We start from the raw sequence: 16,771 nt of genomic DNA on the forward strand, positions 1-16,771 counted from the left end.
TAACCCAACGTTACCTTACCTAACTTAAGTGAAACAAGCACGCACACACACACACACACACACACACACACACACACACACACACACACACACACACTCTCTCTCTCTCTCTCTCTCTCTCTCTCTCTCTCTCTCTCTCTCTCTCTCGCGACGTCAATGTACACCTGCACGAATTATATACAGACAACGGGCTAATTTAGTGTACTCAAGGAGGTTGACATAGTACTCAAGGTATCGTACTCAGGGGATCAAAATACTGTATTATCATCAAGAAACATTTGCTATAAGACTTTCCTCCTAAACAGCGTCAAACACAAGTATATTATTGCCAAACATAATCTTTATTTCACTTCTTTCCTTCATATTATCAACCTCTTCCCCCAAGGCGTCTTCAGCACCCATAACTCATCTCTCAGCGTCTATTTAACCAATCTGTGCCTTGTTGACACATGACACAGGGCCGAGAATACATTGTCACGTCAAAGAGGATCGCTGCTGGTGATTGTTGACAACGACGAGGGACTGATTAATGGGGTAGCTGGCAACTCACGCAAGCGGCCCATGAATTTTAATGGAAGCTGCGACCAACTAGATTTGTTGAGGGATGACCAGGCTAGTTGGTGGTCAGATTGACCCATTATGGACAACTGGGGATTGCAGCTTTTGACCAAAATGTTAGTCTGGAGGGGTGGAGGGGGGGAGGGGAGGGAGGGGGGACCATCACAGACCACAACCACGGCACAAAATGCTGTTTTTGGGTAATTGTGGTCAGTAAGTTTTGTCTGAACATAGTTTGTGGTTATAATATATTATTATGAGTAGTTGTGAACCATATTTGTGGGTGATATCTCTCTCTCTCTCTCTCTCTCTCTCCATACATCACACACCGTTCAATGGCTGTGTCTGACCTCGTGGCAGGAGTAGTTCACTGAGGCCGCTGCGCTACAAAGCCTGACCTCCTAAGCTGACTCAGTACTAAGACGTCAACATTCATCAGGTGTGTGTGTGTGTGTGTGTGTGTGTGTGTGTGTGTGTGTGTGTGTGTTTTGTTTCATTATCCCTTATTCCATCACCATCCTCTCCCCTCCTCTATGTCAAACCAATGATAGCCAGAATGAAAATGAATGCACGAGACCACTTAGCGCGCGCGCACACACACACACACACACACACACACACACACACACACACACACACACACAGGAGGTTATCAGAGCTGTCTTCTCTCATCCCACTCCTCCCCTCATCTCTCCCCTCTTCTTCCTTATCTCCCTTCCCAGCTTCCTTCCGTTCCTTCCTTCTCAGAGCCACTCCTCACTTTCTCTTCCTTCTCACATTCCTCACTCCTCTTCCCCTTCCCTCCTACCCCTCCTTGCCGCCAACCTTCCCCCACCTCTCCTCCTACTCCAGCCCCCACTCCTGGGAACGCTAATTGCGCAGCTTTGTTTGTGCGTGAGCCTGTTGTTGTAGTTATGATTGATCTAATTGCCTAGTTACACCAATTAATCGCCTTGCTCTACAATTGGCTAGTTGTTAGTTTGGTCCCAGGGGTAGAGAGAGAGAGAGAGAGAGAGAGAGAGAGAGAGAGAGAGAGAGAGAGAGAGAGAGAGAGATTAGTTCCAAGAATATATAAATGTTTCTAAAAATTACTCTCATAAATCATCAGAGTCTATCGTCAGTTTCCCCCAGTCTGAAATATCGAACCAGGGTTCTGACAGTGCGGGGTAAAACATATTCCCCACAATACCACCACCCCTTTAACCATAGCGCAGAGTGAGGTATCGAACCAGTGTCCTCGAACCGTGAGCACAACGCATTACCCCACAATACCATCACATGAATCTGGGCAACAGTCACCAGGAGACGGCACGTTCCTTCAAGATGCTCTGATCTCCGCCATCACCGCCGCCGGCAGGAGAGGGAAGCCGTGGACAGCTGGGCTAAAATACGACGTATCTCATTCTGACGATAAGGTCCCTTGGTTCGATCCCACAGATGCATATGGAGATGTGGCCCCGGGATGTGTGAGTGTTGGGATGTGGCCCCGGGATGTGTGAGTGTTGGGATGTGGCCCCGGGGTGTGTGAGTGTGTTGGGATGTAGCCCGGGATGTGGCCCGGGGTGTGTGAGGATGTGTGAATGTTGAGACAAGGGCGAGAAGTATGTTCAACTGAAGATTAGACACCCCAGCTTATTTCACCTGATTAAACACCTTAACACTACCTGGTGGGTTAGGTTAGGTTAGGTTAGGTTAACGGTAGGATATATAATCTTCAGGAGCAATAAGCTAGGGGGTCTATCTTCAGGTGAACCCGAAAATATTTTAATACGTAAACTGGTGAATGGTAATTAATAAAGACAAGGTGAGGTATTAATAAATTATACCCGAATCTGTTGACATGTCTCCTTCCTTCCTTCCTTCCTTCCTTCCTTCCTTCTTACAGTACATCCACATCCGCTTTCTCACCTTCCCCTCCCCATTTTCCTTCCCATCACCTCCACTACCCTTACCCTTCTCCTCCTCCCTTCTCGTCCTCGTCCTCCTCCTCCTCGTCCTCCTCCTCCTCCTCCTCCTCGGTGGTTGGCACTGGCCCAGGCACGAGGCACTCCACCCATGCCAAGGTGCCACCAGGGCCAGGTATCTCGGTCATCCTCCACATCCACCTCCTCCACATGCAATCCACTCCTTCACCCAACCTACACTCCATACAAACACTATCCACACACCCACACCCCCTCCATCACCTTATATCCACACACACACACACACACACACACACACACACACACACACACACACACACACACACACACACACACACACACACACACACACTCACTCACAACACACGCACCTTCACCGCCAGTACCATACATCACACACTCTGGCGTCAGCAGCGGTCTCATGATATGCTGACACCTCCACGCTTCATCTGCCTGACGCAACTCCCCCTCACCATACACTGATGTACACACACACGCACACGACACACATACACACTGACATTGTTCATCCTACACTGACGTCAGGTGTGTGTGTGTGTGACGTAAACATCATACACACACACACACACTAAATACTCCAAATACAGTGACGTCAGTTTAATACCTGTTTAATACGTCATACATCACACCCTGACGTCACGCTCCGTCTTTCCCCATCTCTCCCCATCATTCTTCCCTACCCATCCCCCCCTTGTCTACCTCCCTCCTTCATCTCTCCCTCATTCCTCATTCTTTATCATCTTTCACCCTTTGACTTCCTCTCACATCCCTCTCCCAACTCTTCCATATATACCTTCCCCCCCCTTCCTCACCCTTACTCACGTACCTCACCCACCCTCTCCTTCGCCCCCTCCCTCCTTCCCTCACACCTCACCAATCTCCCCCTCCTCCTCTCTCCCTCCCTCGCCTTTCCTATCACCTGCACAGCCATTAACGAAGGGCCAGCTGTGTGGGATAAGGGATGAGGAGAGGAGAGAGCCACCAAGAGCACGAATGTCAACGGGAGTGAAGGAAGTAGAGATAAGTGGTAGATAAGAAAGAGTAATTAACAATAAATAGTCCAATAAATAGTGATAAAGGAAATTAAAGTGACAAGGTGATAAGTTTTCGCAGATGGCGGGAAAAATGTCTCTACTGACAAGATTTTTCATTAATTTATTCTATTTTACTGTATAAACTTCGATTTATTAACACAATTCATCTCGAAAATTCATTAAAAATTACTAACTTTTATATTAATTCCCTAAAATAATATAATAAATCAAATAAGAAAAAAATAAATTACTCTTAACATATTCGAACACCGCGTCGCCATTACCACGTGCTGATGACGTCACGGCGAACATGTCAACAAATGGCCGACTTGGCAAACGAAGCAAAACAGAGGCGGTCGCTTATCACCATCCGTTAGAAATTTATTGAGAATTATCAGTATCTTAGTGAGGGTAATTGATGCCATTTGCTGGGGGTAACATAATGCTCAACTGTTCTTTTATACCAAGGCAGCGTCACCCTCAACACAAGCGGGGTTTGTTTACGTCCAGTCATGAAGAAATTTACGCGGGAAACAGGTGTACATAGAGCCTCCATCACGGGGCTATATGTAACAACCTTCACATATTAAGGCAAATAATCATAACTATATATAAATGTAACACCAGTGGGTTAAATATATATAAGAATTATCACGTGTTAAAGAGACAATATATGTGGGTACAAATTAAAATTGCTATCACCTGGACGTTAAATAAAACACCAATATTTGAGCCATTAAAAACGAATACGATTAAATATAACAACTGAGAATAAAATATATATACAAAAGCTCACATATTAAGACATATTAACACAAACAGTCAGATATTATCATTAAAACACAGAAAGTGATGCTTTAATATTACGCTTTAAAACTCACACATTAGGACCAATAAACCAGGTGTTGGCTTTAAGTAAACATAAACATCACGAAAATCCTTACATCTGATTTACGAACATAATAAAGTGGACGAAATTTAACATATTAACTCGATTTACGAAAGCCTTCACATATTAAGACGAACATATTACAACGTATTACAGGTGTTAACACAAGACAGGTGTTAACCCATATTACAGGTATTAACACAAGACAGGTGTTAACCCATATTACAGGTATTAACACAAGACAGGTGTTAACCCATATTACAGGTATTAACACAAGACAGGTGTTAACCCATATTACAGGTGTTAACACAAGACAGGTGTTAACCCATATTACAGGTATTAACTAATATTGCAAGTAGTAACACATGACAAGTATTAACACATATTACACATGTTAACACATATTACAGGTATTAACACATATTACAGATGTTAATACATGACAGGTATTAACACATGACAGGTGTTAACATATATTGCAGGTGTTAACACATATTACAGGTGTTAACATATATTATACAGGTATGGTCACTAAAATTAATAAGACGAGGGTTTTAAATTTTACAGTGACAATTAAAATTTATTCACGTTGTTTTATATTTTACAGAGACGTTAAAATATAATGTGAGGTTATGTTAAATTGTGGGCGTGGGAACTTTAAAATTGTGGGCGTGGGAACTTTAAAATTGTGGGCGTGGGAACTTTAAAACTGTGGGCGTGGGAACTTTAAAATTGTGGGCGTGGGAACTTTAAAACTGTGGGCGTGGGAACTTTAAAATTGTAGGAGTGGGAACTTTAAAACTGTGGGAGTGGGAACTTTAAAACTGTGGGAGTGGGAACTTTAAAATTGTAGGCGCGGGAACTTTAAAATTGTAGGCGCGGGAACTTTAAAACTGTGGGCGCGGGAACTTTAAAATTGTGGGCGTGGGAACTTTAAAACTGTGGGAACTTTAAAATTGTGGGAACGTGGGAACTGTGGGCGTGGGAAAAACTGTGGGCGTGGGAACTTTAAACCTGTGGGCGTGGGAACTTTAAAATTGTAGGCGTGGAAACATTAAAACTGTGGGCGTGCGAACTTTAAATTGTGGGTGGGTGTGGTAATTTAAACTATGGGCGTGGGTGGGCGTGGTGACAAACTGTGGGCGCGGAAATAGAAGATAAAAATGTTAACCTGAACGTGATAGCAGTATAGTGTGGCTTGTACCTCCTCGTTGTGAGCCGGATTTAACGAGCAGAATATGTAGATACGAGTCAGGTTGTTGATACTGGGTGAAGCCTCGGTATAGCGAACATTGGATGAAGAGCCTCGATATAGCGGGCAATGGAGTTAAGCCTCGGTATAAAAAAACACCGATTGAAGAGCTTCTATATAGCGGACACTACGTAAATCCTTGATATAACGATCACTCAATGCAGCCTTGTATAGCGGATAATGGAGTTAAGCCGAGGTATAGCGAACACTGAATGAAACCTCGATATAAAGAACGCTAAATTAAACCTCAATAAGAAGAACACTAAATGAAGCCTCTATATAGCGAACACTCAGTGAAGCCTCTATATAGCGAACAGTGAACGAAATGAACGACCAAGAGATATCACAGTGTTCTCTGATGCTCTCGTTCTTAACATTCTTTCTCGTGTTCTTTATGAGTGAGTCTCGCTACTATCACGGTTAGTAGAACGAGAGATTAATGTGCAAGACAATTAATTGGCCAAGGTGCTGCTGTACGACTTGGTGTATTTCATTATAGATTGTTCTTTGTATCTTAAAATAATACAGTAATACGTCATAGGAAAATAAAACCTTGGAAAAAAATACAATGAAAAAATGAAAATAAATTATGACAAAATACAACAATAGTGAAATTAATTTATGTAAAAATAATGAGAAAAAAATACAAGAGAGGAAAAATACAAATGGAAATAAATGTACCGAGAAATACACATCATAAGGGGAAAATATACTGGATGATATACAGTCTTCGTATGGTATATCTTACGGGGGCAGTATAACCAGGGCTCAAGAGTATACTGCTGGAGGTATAGTCTTCTAGCATACTGTTCAAGCATATTAGTAGACGGTTACAAGGGCGAGTCAGGGCGATGTTAGGGAGTCAATGAGGGAGGAAGAACTGAGTGAGAGACCGTACCAGGCAGGGAGAGGTGAGGGCGAGTGAGAAAGAACGAGTGAGTCAACGAGTCAGGGAGAACTGAGTGAGACCGTACCAGGCAGGGAGAGGTGAGGGAGGTGGGGGGAGGCAGGGAGAGGTGAGGGAGGTGAGGGAGAGGCAGGGAGAGGCGAGGGGAGAGGCAGGGAGGAGGTGAAGGAGGGAGAGGTGAGGAAAGTTAGGGAGAGGTGAGGGAGGCAGGGGAGGAGGCAGGGAGAGGCGAGGGAGAGGTGAGGATTAGGGAGGTGAGGAGAGAGAGAGAGGTAAGGGAGAAACAGGAGAGGTGAGTGAGAGTTAGGGAGGTGAGGGGAAGTTAGAGGAGGGAGGGGAGAGAGAGGTAAAGGGAGAAACAGGGAGAGGTGAGGGAAGTTAGGGAGGTGAGGGAGAGGTAAGGGAGAAGCAGGGAGAGGTGAGAGAGAAGCAGGGAGAGGCGAGAGAGAGAGAGCAATATGCAGATGGCGTCACTTCAGCACTCGCCGCTGAGGTAAAAATAACCTGGAGCTACTGACGACTCCCTGATCCTCACCCGGCCCGGCCATGGCCAGGTGAGACAGTGGGGCCAGGTGAGACGTGGGGCCAGGTGAGAGAGAGAGATGAGAGAGGATGGGAGAGGTGGAAGAGGAGATATAGGGATAAATGAAGAAAGACTAAGAAAGAAAGAAAAGAAGAATATAAATCCAGAATTCGATCTGATAATTTTTACGAAAGAAAAAAGATGGAATTTGGTAGGAATGAAGAGATGAAGGAAGGGGAAGGGAGAGGAGGGAGGAAGGTAGAGACAGAGGAAGAGGTGAAGAAGAGAGGGATGGGAGACAGGGAGGAGGAGTAAAAGAAAAGGAGAGGGAGGAAGGAAAGGAGAAGTAAAATGAAAAGGAGAGAGAGAGAGAGAGAGAGAGAGAGAGAGAGAGAGGAATAAAAAACCGACAATAAAAACAGTGAAGAGGAAGACGGAAATAGGAAGGAGAGAAAGAATAGAGAGGTAGGAAGGGGAGGAAGCAACAGGCGGATAAAAAATAGATAGCGTCAAGGGAATAAAAAGAGAAGATATGTATAACGAAAATAGACGAAAAAAGAGAGAGAGAGAACACTGGAACACAACAACAACAACAACAACAATAATAATAATAATAATATATATATATATAATATAATAAATTTATCAGTGAGTGAAATAGAGAGAGAGAGAGAGAGAGAAAAGAGTGAGAGAGACTTCATACGAATTGCATTTATAAAACACAAATTTACGTGTGTGTGTGTGTGTGTGTGTGTGTGTGTGTGTGTGTGTGTGTGTGTGAAACTAGACGGTATACACAGATATGTTAATCTATATGATTATACATGCGTGTATTAAACATGTGCGTGTGTGACAGTGCAGGCATGAATACACACACACACACACACACACACCCTGCCTTTAAGATTCGCTCATACTCCGCCTTATCTTATTCTCTAACACATTACAATACATTAAAAATCAAATTAAGTTCTTTCAAAACAGTAATTAAAAGTCATGCACAGTGGCAACCGTAAACATGATGCCTAAATAATAAGGAATAATGAAAAAAAAGCTTTCTACTAGTTTGTGCGGCGGAGTCCGGGGTGATAACGAGACTACAGGTGTTACTCTATTTCTCATCCAGACGAGAGTGAGAGATGAAGCAACTATGTAACAGACCACAAACAAAAAACACTATTTGCGAATATAACAAACAAAAAGGGGGATACCAGCGTCCTCAGGGGACTATAAACTACACGAAATAATCGATTTTCGCCAGCCGAGGAGGAGGAGGCAGGAGTGGGAGTAGGGAGGGGTGGGAGTAGGGAGAGGGGAAAGGTGGGAGTAGGGAGAGGGAGGGCAAGGTGGGAGTAAGGAGAGAGGGGGAGGGACAGGAGTGGGAGTAGGAGAGGGGAGGGGCAAGGAGTGGGGTGGGAGGGAGGAGGCAAAGTGGGAGTGGGAGAGGGGGAAAGGAGAGGGAGAAAGGAGTGGGGTGGGAGGGAGAGGGGGAAAGTGGGAGTAGGGAGAGGGGGAAAGGAGTGGAAGGTGGGGAGAGGGGGGAAAGGTGGGGGTAAGGAGAGGGGAGGGGCAAGGAGTGGGAGTAGGAGGGAGGGGCAGGAGTGGGGTAGGAGAGGGAGGAGGAGGCAAGGTGGGGTAAGGAGAGGGGAAAGAGTGGGGTGGGAGAGGGGAAAAGGAGTGGGAGATGGGAGAGGGAGGGGGCAAGGAGTGGGAGTAGGAGAGGGGAAAGAGGAGTGGGAGTAGGAGGAGGGAGGGAGCAAGGAGTGGGATAGGAGAGGGAGGGGCAAGGAGTGGGGTAGAGAGGAGGGGAGGGGTAAGGGAGTGGGAGTAGGGAGGGAGGAGGCAAGGAGTGGGAGTAGGGGAGGGAGGGGGCAAGGAGTGGGGTAAGGAGAGGAGGAGGGAGGCAAGGTGGGGTAGAGGAGAGGGAGGGGCAAGGAGTGGGGTAGGAGAGAGGGGAGGAGGAGGCAAAGTGGGGAGTAGAGGAGGAGAGGGGAGGGGCAAGAAGTGGGGTAGGAGAGGGGGAGGGAGGCAAGGAGGGGTAAGGAGAGGGAGGGAGGGGCAAGGAGTGGGAGTAGGAGGGGGAGGAGGCAAGGAGTGGGAGTAAGGAGAGAGGGAGGGAGGAGAGGAGGGGTAAGGAGAGGAGGGAGGAGGCAAGGTGGGGTGGGGAGAGGGGAGGGGGACAGGAGTGGGGTGGGAGGAGGGAGGGAGGAGGCAAGGGAGTGGGGTGGGGAGAGGGAGGGCAAGGAGTGGGGTGGAGAGAGGGAGGGGCAAGGAGTGGGGTGGGAGAGGGAGGGAGGGCAAGGAGTGGGAGTAGGAGGGAGGGAAAGAGTGGGAGTAGGAGAGGGAGGGGCAAGGAGTGGGAGTAGGAGAGGGAGGGCAAGGAGTGGGGATGAGGAGAGGGGGAGGGCAAGGTCCTCATTAATGGCGGGAAGGACGAGAAGGAAGAACTCCACCGCATACACACTCTCTCTCTCTTGTCATAGGCCATCAAAGATTTCTTGCTGACGTGGCCGCCATGACGGGGCTGCCCAGAGAGAGCAAGTCGACCATCATCTTCCCGACGCCATTCACACCCATAACCTAGCGTCCACTGTTAATACTAGCGTCCACTGTTAATACTAGCGTCCACTGTTAATACTAGCGTCCACTGTTATACCACGTCCACTGTTATACTAATCACTGTTATACCACGTCCACTGTTATACCAGCGTCCACTGTTAATACTAGCGTCCTGTTAATACTGCGTCCTGTTAATACTAGCGTCCACTGTTAATACCGCGTCCACTGTTAATACTAGCGTCCACTGTTAATACCAGCGTCCACTGTTAATACTAGCGTCCACTGTTAATACTAGCGTCCACTGTTAATACTAGCGTCCACTGTTAATACCAGCGTCCACTGTTAATACTAGCGTCCACTGTTAATACTAGCATGAAGGAGAGCATGAGAGAGAGAGAGAGAGAGAGAGAGAGAGAGAGAGAGACTTAACACCACCGGGTATTCAAATGAAGGAATGAGGAAGAAATAAGATAAACGATAATAACAAAAACACGACAATAACATGACAACACTGGTAGGAAGAATGACGACTTATGTAATAAAACCACTGGGGAGAGGGAGAGAGGGAGAGAGGGAGAGGGAGAGAGAGATGGGGAGGAGAATGGGGAGAGGAGAGCAGGAAGTGGAGAGTTAGAGGGGAGAAGGGGTGGGGGAGAGGTGAAGAGGGAGAGGAAGAAAGGAGAAGACGAAGGAGAGAGCGAGGAACAGGAGAGGAGAGGAGAGGAAAGAGATGTTTGACCAACAGGAAGAAATCGGTCGAGAAGGGAAAGAGGAAGGGAGGATAAAAGAGGAACTAGCATAAAAGATAACGTTATCTCAACCACTTCCACACCCCTACCTGATATACTCCCCGTCAGCAATATTAATTGACCAACCACACCATAGCCAACCACACCATGGCCAGCACCACACCATGACCAACCACACCATGACCAACCACACCATAGCCAGTTACCACCATGACCAACCACCTGACCACACCATGACCAACCACACCAGCTGACCACCATAGCTGACCACACCACTGACCGCCCACACCATGACCAACCACACCATGACCAACCACACCATGACCAACCCCACCATAACTGACCACATGACCAAGCACACCATGGCCAACCACACCATGACCAACCACACCATGACCAACCACCATAGCCAGTTACACGCAGCCAACCCCACCATAGCCCAAGGCACATGACCAACCACACCACTAGCTGACCACACCGCAGCTGAAAGCCACACCATGACCGACCACACCATGATGCGACCACACCATGACCAGCACACCGCGACCAACCCACACCATGACCAGCTCATACTAGGTGCCATATCTCCTCCATTGGAGCTCCCTCCCTCCCTCCCTCCCTCCTCTCCTCCCTCCTCTCCCTTTCTCCCTCCCTTTTACGTGGACCCAATTTATCAGCGGCCCTCCGCCCATCCCCCCTCCCTCTCACCCCTCATCTCTCTCTATATCCCTCCCTTCCCTCCCCTACCTACCTCCTTCCCTGCCTCCCCTTCTTCTCCTTCCCTGCCTCCCCTCCTTCCCTCCCTCCCCTCCTTCCTTGTTGCCACTGTAGACGGATATTGTCAAAGGCATCGTGGTGGAGAGAGAGAGAGAGAGAGAGAGAGAGAGAGAGAGAGAGAGAGAGAGAGAGAGAGAGAGAGAGAGAGAGAGAGCATCAATATATTTCTCTCTCTCATAATCAAGTTTACTTTCTTATTGTATAAACACGAGTAAACAACCATTAAAACAACAACAACAACAACAACACCCCCATTAAACAAACAGATCACCAGCAGTCACCATTATGTCTGGATCACCATTAATGCCATGTTATCCCCTTAAATCACCATTATTTCCCTTTAATCAGTCACCATTATTATATTTCCTTGTATTTTAAAAAGTCACCATTTTCACCATTCATTCTACGTCACTATTACTACTACAACACCATTCTAATCACCATTCAGTACAGTTTAGAAGAACGAAATCATCATCATCATACAGCCATAGTCACCATTAATATTACTATAGTTTTCAGTCTTATTTATCTAATCACCATCATCGTCACCATTACTAAAAAATCTACTTAATTACTTCTTCACTATAACTACTCACCATTATTAAAATCCTACATTATTATTACTATTAGTCACCATTACTAAGGTACTCTTCCTAACTACAGTCACCATTACTAAATCCTAGTTAAATTTTCACCATTAACGTCACCAATCACTATATCCTACTCAATCTAAAGTCACTATTTCATCATTATTAAAAATCCTACGTACTTAAATTCTCACCATTACCGTCACCATCATCTACAATACATCACTATCGCCGTCACCATTATCATCTACAATACAACAATACTTCACCGTCACCATCACTCTTGTACTCACCATCTTGTTGTTGATTTCGTGAAAGTGAATCTCACATACTTTGTCCACTACATCTTCACTCTCGAAGGTGACGAAGCCGAAGCCTGAAAAGAAACATAATGAGAGTGAGTCATGTTCACCACGATAGATAGTGAGGGAGGAAGATAATGGTCATGTTCACCACGATAGATAGTGAGGGAGGAAGATAATGGTCATGTTCACCACGATAGATAGTGAGGGAGGAAGATAATGGTCATGTTCACCACGATAGATAGTGAGGGAGGAAGATAATGGTCATGTTCACCACGATAGATAGTGAGGGAGGAAGATAATGGTCATGTTCACCACGATAACAACAACAACAATAATAACAATAACAATAACACTAATAATAATAATAATAATAATAATAATAATAATAATAATAATAATAATAATAATAATAATAATAATAATAATAATAATAATAATAATAATAATAATAATAATAATAAATTTGTTAACTTTCAATATTAAAATAAATAAAAATATAAAATAAAATAACACGTGGGATATATTTTTGCTTCAATATTTTATCTCGGGTAAAATGTATTAAATAATCCTGTGAGAGCGAGTGAGAGGGAAAGACACACTCGAGGAGAGGGACAGTTAGAGGCATTAGCGCTACACAGCCTCTACCCCCTCCCTCTCACCTCCCTCCCTCTCTCTCTCTTACCTCCCTTTCCCTCCCTCGTACCTCCCTCTCTCTTACTCGCCTTTCATCTCCCTTTCCCTCCCTCGCGTCTCTCACTTCCCTCTCTCTATTTCTCCCTCCCCCCCTCCTTCCCTCACACTCCATTCTCTCCCCCCTCTCTCCGGGTCCCTCTGGAAAAAAATATATAATCTACTTCCTGAAATATGACGACCACTTTTTGCCGGAATCAATTGAGAGAGAGAGAGAGAGAGAGAGAGAGAGAGAACTAAGAAGAACAGGAACAAAAATAACAATAATAACAACAATAACGATAATAATAATACTAACAATAACAGTAATAATAACAATAACAATGCTGACAACAATAATGACGATAACAATAGAACAAGAAGAATAACAGGAGAAGAACAAGATGAAGGAGAACAAGAACAGAAAGACCAAAGAGGAAGAACATCAATAACACAACATAACCAATTTGAAAAAAAAGTACAATGTAGGTGTACAATATAAACTTTCTTTGGGGGGAGGTCTAGGGGGCTGGAGGGGGCTGGGAGCTAAGGGAGGCTGGGGGTCTGATAGCTAAAGAAGGGGCTGTGAAGCTAAGGGGGCTAAGGAGATGGGGATGAGGTCTGATCGCTAAGGAAGGGGCTGTGAGGGGCTGGAGAGCTAAGGGGAAAAGGGGGGGCAAAAAAGCTAAGGGTGAGGGCTGAGAGGGACTGTGGGCCAAGGAGCAAAAGGGGGAGGGTTTCTGGGGCTGGGGGCTGGAGAGGGTAACGTAACAAATGATATCACTGGTTGGCTTTAGTGTTGTATCCTCAGCCGTCTCCAGTGGCCAAGACGCTGAAGCTCCAATTGCCCTCACCAGATCACAGCCCAGCTTAACCCCCCCTTCCCCCCCAACCACACCTCCTCACCCTCAACCACGCCAACCCACGCCCCCAGCACCCTACGCCCACTCCTGCATCTTCACGACCCCCCCAGCCCCAACCACGTCACCAAAAGCCCCCCTATCACCCCACCCCCTCTCACCACCAACCACGCCTCTTCCCCACACCTCCCCAACACTACTTCTCTTCTCCACCACCACCACCACCACCACTACTACACGTCCCAGCATTTCCAGGATTTTTTTTTTAAGAATTTTATTTCCACCCAAAAAAGTGCGTTTCAGTGATAGTGATACAATTTTATCTGCTGTCCTCACATGCAGAAATTCCAACCATTTCTCATGACCAGTTGTGTCTCTTGATGACAGGCTGGCTGACAGTCATGCACTGTAGCAGAATGCCATGGCCTGATTAACTTTATAAAGGAAATTCTAAAATATATTTCATGTGGGATTTTATTTCTTGACAAACAGACACACGCCACATAAAACACAGACACATACACGTACGTAAACACACACACACACACACACACACACACACACACACACACACACACACACACACATACACGTACGTAAACACACACACACACACACACACACACACACACACACACACACACACACACTGTTCTTGGTTACAGAATAAGTTATACTCCTCATTGGGTTCACAGAGAGGCAGACAGGCTGTCAATAAGTCAGGGAGACAGGCAGGCACTTAGACAAGCAGAAAGGCAAGGGAGGCAGACAGGCAACAGGCTGGAAAGGGCAAGCAGGGGAAGGAGGCAGGCAGGCAGGCAGGGAGGGAGACAGGCAGGCAGGGAGGGAGGGAGGCAGGAAGGCAGGGAAGCAGAACGGTAAAGCAGGCAGGGAAGGGAGACAGGCAGGGAAGCAGGCAGGAAGCAGGCAGGAAGGAGACAGAGGCAGGGCGGGAGAAAGTGGAGTAAACAGACAGGCAGGGAGACAGACAGGCAGGGAGGCAGACAGACAGGCAAGGAGACAGACAGGCAAGGAGATGACAGGCAAGGAGACAGACAGGCAAGGAGACAGACAGGCAAGGAAGCAGTATCTCAAGACATTGAATTTTAATAACTCCAAAATGACGAAGATTTTTATATTAGATAGCGAGTGTGTGGACACACACACACACACACACACACACACACAGAGTGGCAGCCAAGAGCCCAGCGTAAAAGGTAGTAGGTTCCTCGGTCCCTCTTCACACCTTCACCAATTGGAATCGAATCCTTCTGTTGAAAAGGTTCATCAGAGCCCAAAATGGATGTGCGTTCTCTTACACACACACACACACACACACACACACACACACACACACACAAAATTGTAGGTTGTATAGTAAGAGAGAGGTGCAGGTCGCAATAGTAGACGTAACTACCCCCCACCCCCCACCCAGTTAAAACTTATCGCCTGTACAAAAAACAAAATAACATCGACTTTCTCCACCATTTGGTAGTTAGGGGACAACATCCACACCAATGGTCTGCCCGGCTCACCAACTACCCCACCCGTCGTTAGCTCTTCACCATGGGGGTAATTTAACTTTGCTCGGCTGCTGGGTCGTCAAGGGTAGTTCAGTCTGGTCGTAGTTGGGTCGTAGTTTAATTTTTTTTTAACAAAGAGTCATTGACGCTGCAGAGTACAATGGGAAACTGACTCGATTGATGATTGTTGTTGTGGTTTGTTTCTCGAATGATTATTGAGGTCAATTCATCGTACTCAAGGGGTCAAGTCACCGAACTCCAGTCAAATCATCGTACTCAACAAGTCGTCATCGTAATCAAAAGGTCATGTCATCGTACTAAAGAGGTCAAGTCATCGCACTCAGGAGGTCAAGTCATCGTACTCAGGAGGTCAAACACGTAACAAATCCTCCCTGACTATCCAGTATTGCAGCGTAAATATGCAACATTGCCGACCTTCGTGTGCAATAACTCAACACCTCTAAATCACCCTTGCATGTACACGACACGACCCACCTCACTAACAACTAACTAAGGATTAAATTCTCTTAATTCTACAAAGTACGTGTAGTAAATTCCCAGTTAAATGCCCATAAACTCTAGCATTAGCACCTTAAGCCAAAAATGCTCACAAAACTCTTGGTAAAACCGTAGTAGTACAGTATTTCCGCTTGAAAAATGTACATTATTTTGTCTTTTCTAATAATTTTAGTTCAACTTCGGACATTTTTAGCTCAACTCTGTGTGTGCGTGTGTGTGTGTGTGTGCGTGTGTGTGTGCGTGTGTGTGTGCGTGTGTGTGCGTGTGTGTGTGTGTGTGTGTGTGTGTGTGTGTGTCTCTACATTAACCAGTGAAAGAAAGTATTATTTTCCTGGGTATATATTTAATGTCTATGTTTTTACTTTATATATATATTTATTATTTTAACTCAATGTTTATTACATTATTGTGCAATTATATGATCCAAATGTACTCTTCCTCACCTGTCCTCACAACACCCCCTCCTCATCTCTCTCTCCTCACCCCCCAACACTCCATTCACTAATTCTTCAATTCTGCCCCTCATCTTCCTCACCTGTCCCTCACAACACCTCCTCATCTCCTCTCTCTCCCTCACCCTCCCCAACACCCATCTTCACCACCTCTCACCCTGCCCCCATCTCTCCCCCACCTGTCCCTCACACAACACCCCCTCCCTCATCTCCCCTCTCCCCACCCCTCCCCTCATCTCCTCTCTCTCCCTCACCCTCCCCCAACACCCATCTTCACCACCTCTTCCACCCCTGCCTCATCTTCCCCACCTGTCCTCACAACACCCTCCCTCATCTCCTCTCCTCACCCTCCCCAACACCTATCTTCACTACCTCTTCACTCCTGCCTCATCTTCCCCACCTGTCCCTCACAACACCTCCCTCATCTCCCTCTCCCTCACCTCCCCATCTCCTCTCCCTCACCCTCCCCCCAAACACCCATCTTCACTACCCTTTCACCCCTGCCCCATCTTCTCTCACCTGTCCCTCACAAAATGGCCCCTCCCCATCTCCTCTCTCCCTCACCCTCCCCAACACCCATCTTCACCACCCTTCACCCTGCCTCATCTTCCTCACCTGTCCCTCACAACACCCCTCCCTCATCTCCTCTCTCCCTCACCCCT

The 16,771-nt window shown here is 46.3% G+C and overlaps 1 protein-coding gene across 1 annotated transcript in view; it reads right to left on the reverse strand.

Annotated features, from left to right (window-relative positions):
• The window catches only part of LOC121867872 (RNA-binding protein Musashi homolog Rbp6-like), a 52,481-nt gene that overhangs the window by 35,367 nt on the left and 343 nt on the right, over window positions 1-16,771 (reverse strand). The window contains exon 2 of the mRNA XM_042367996.1: window positions 12,075-12,157. Coding sequence (XP_042223930.1) covers window positions 12,075-12,157 — 83 coding nt within the window. The remainder of the gene's footprint in view (window positions 1-12,074; window positions 12,158-16,771) is intronic.

The sequence above is a fragment of the Homarus americanus genome, unplaced genomic scaffold, assembly GCF_018991925.1.
Source record: "Homarus americanus isolate GMGI-L3 unplaced genomic scaffold, GMGI_Hamer_2.0 scaffold37032, whole genome shotgun sequence".
NCBI classification, from domain to species: Eukaryota; Metazoa; Arthropoda; class Malacostraca; order Decapoda; family Nephropidae; genus Homarus; species Homarus americanus.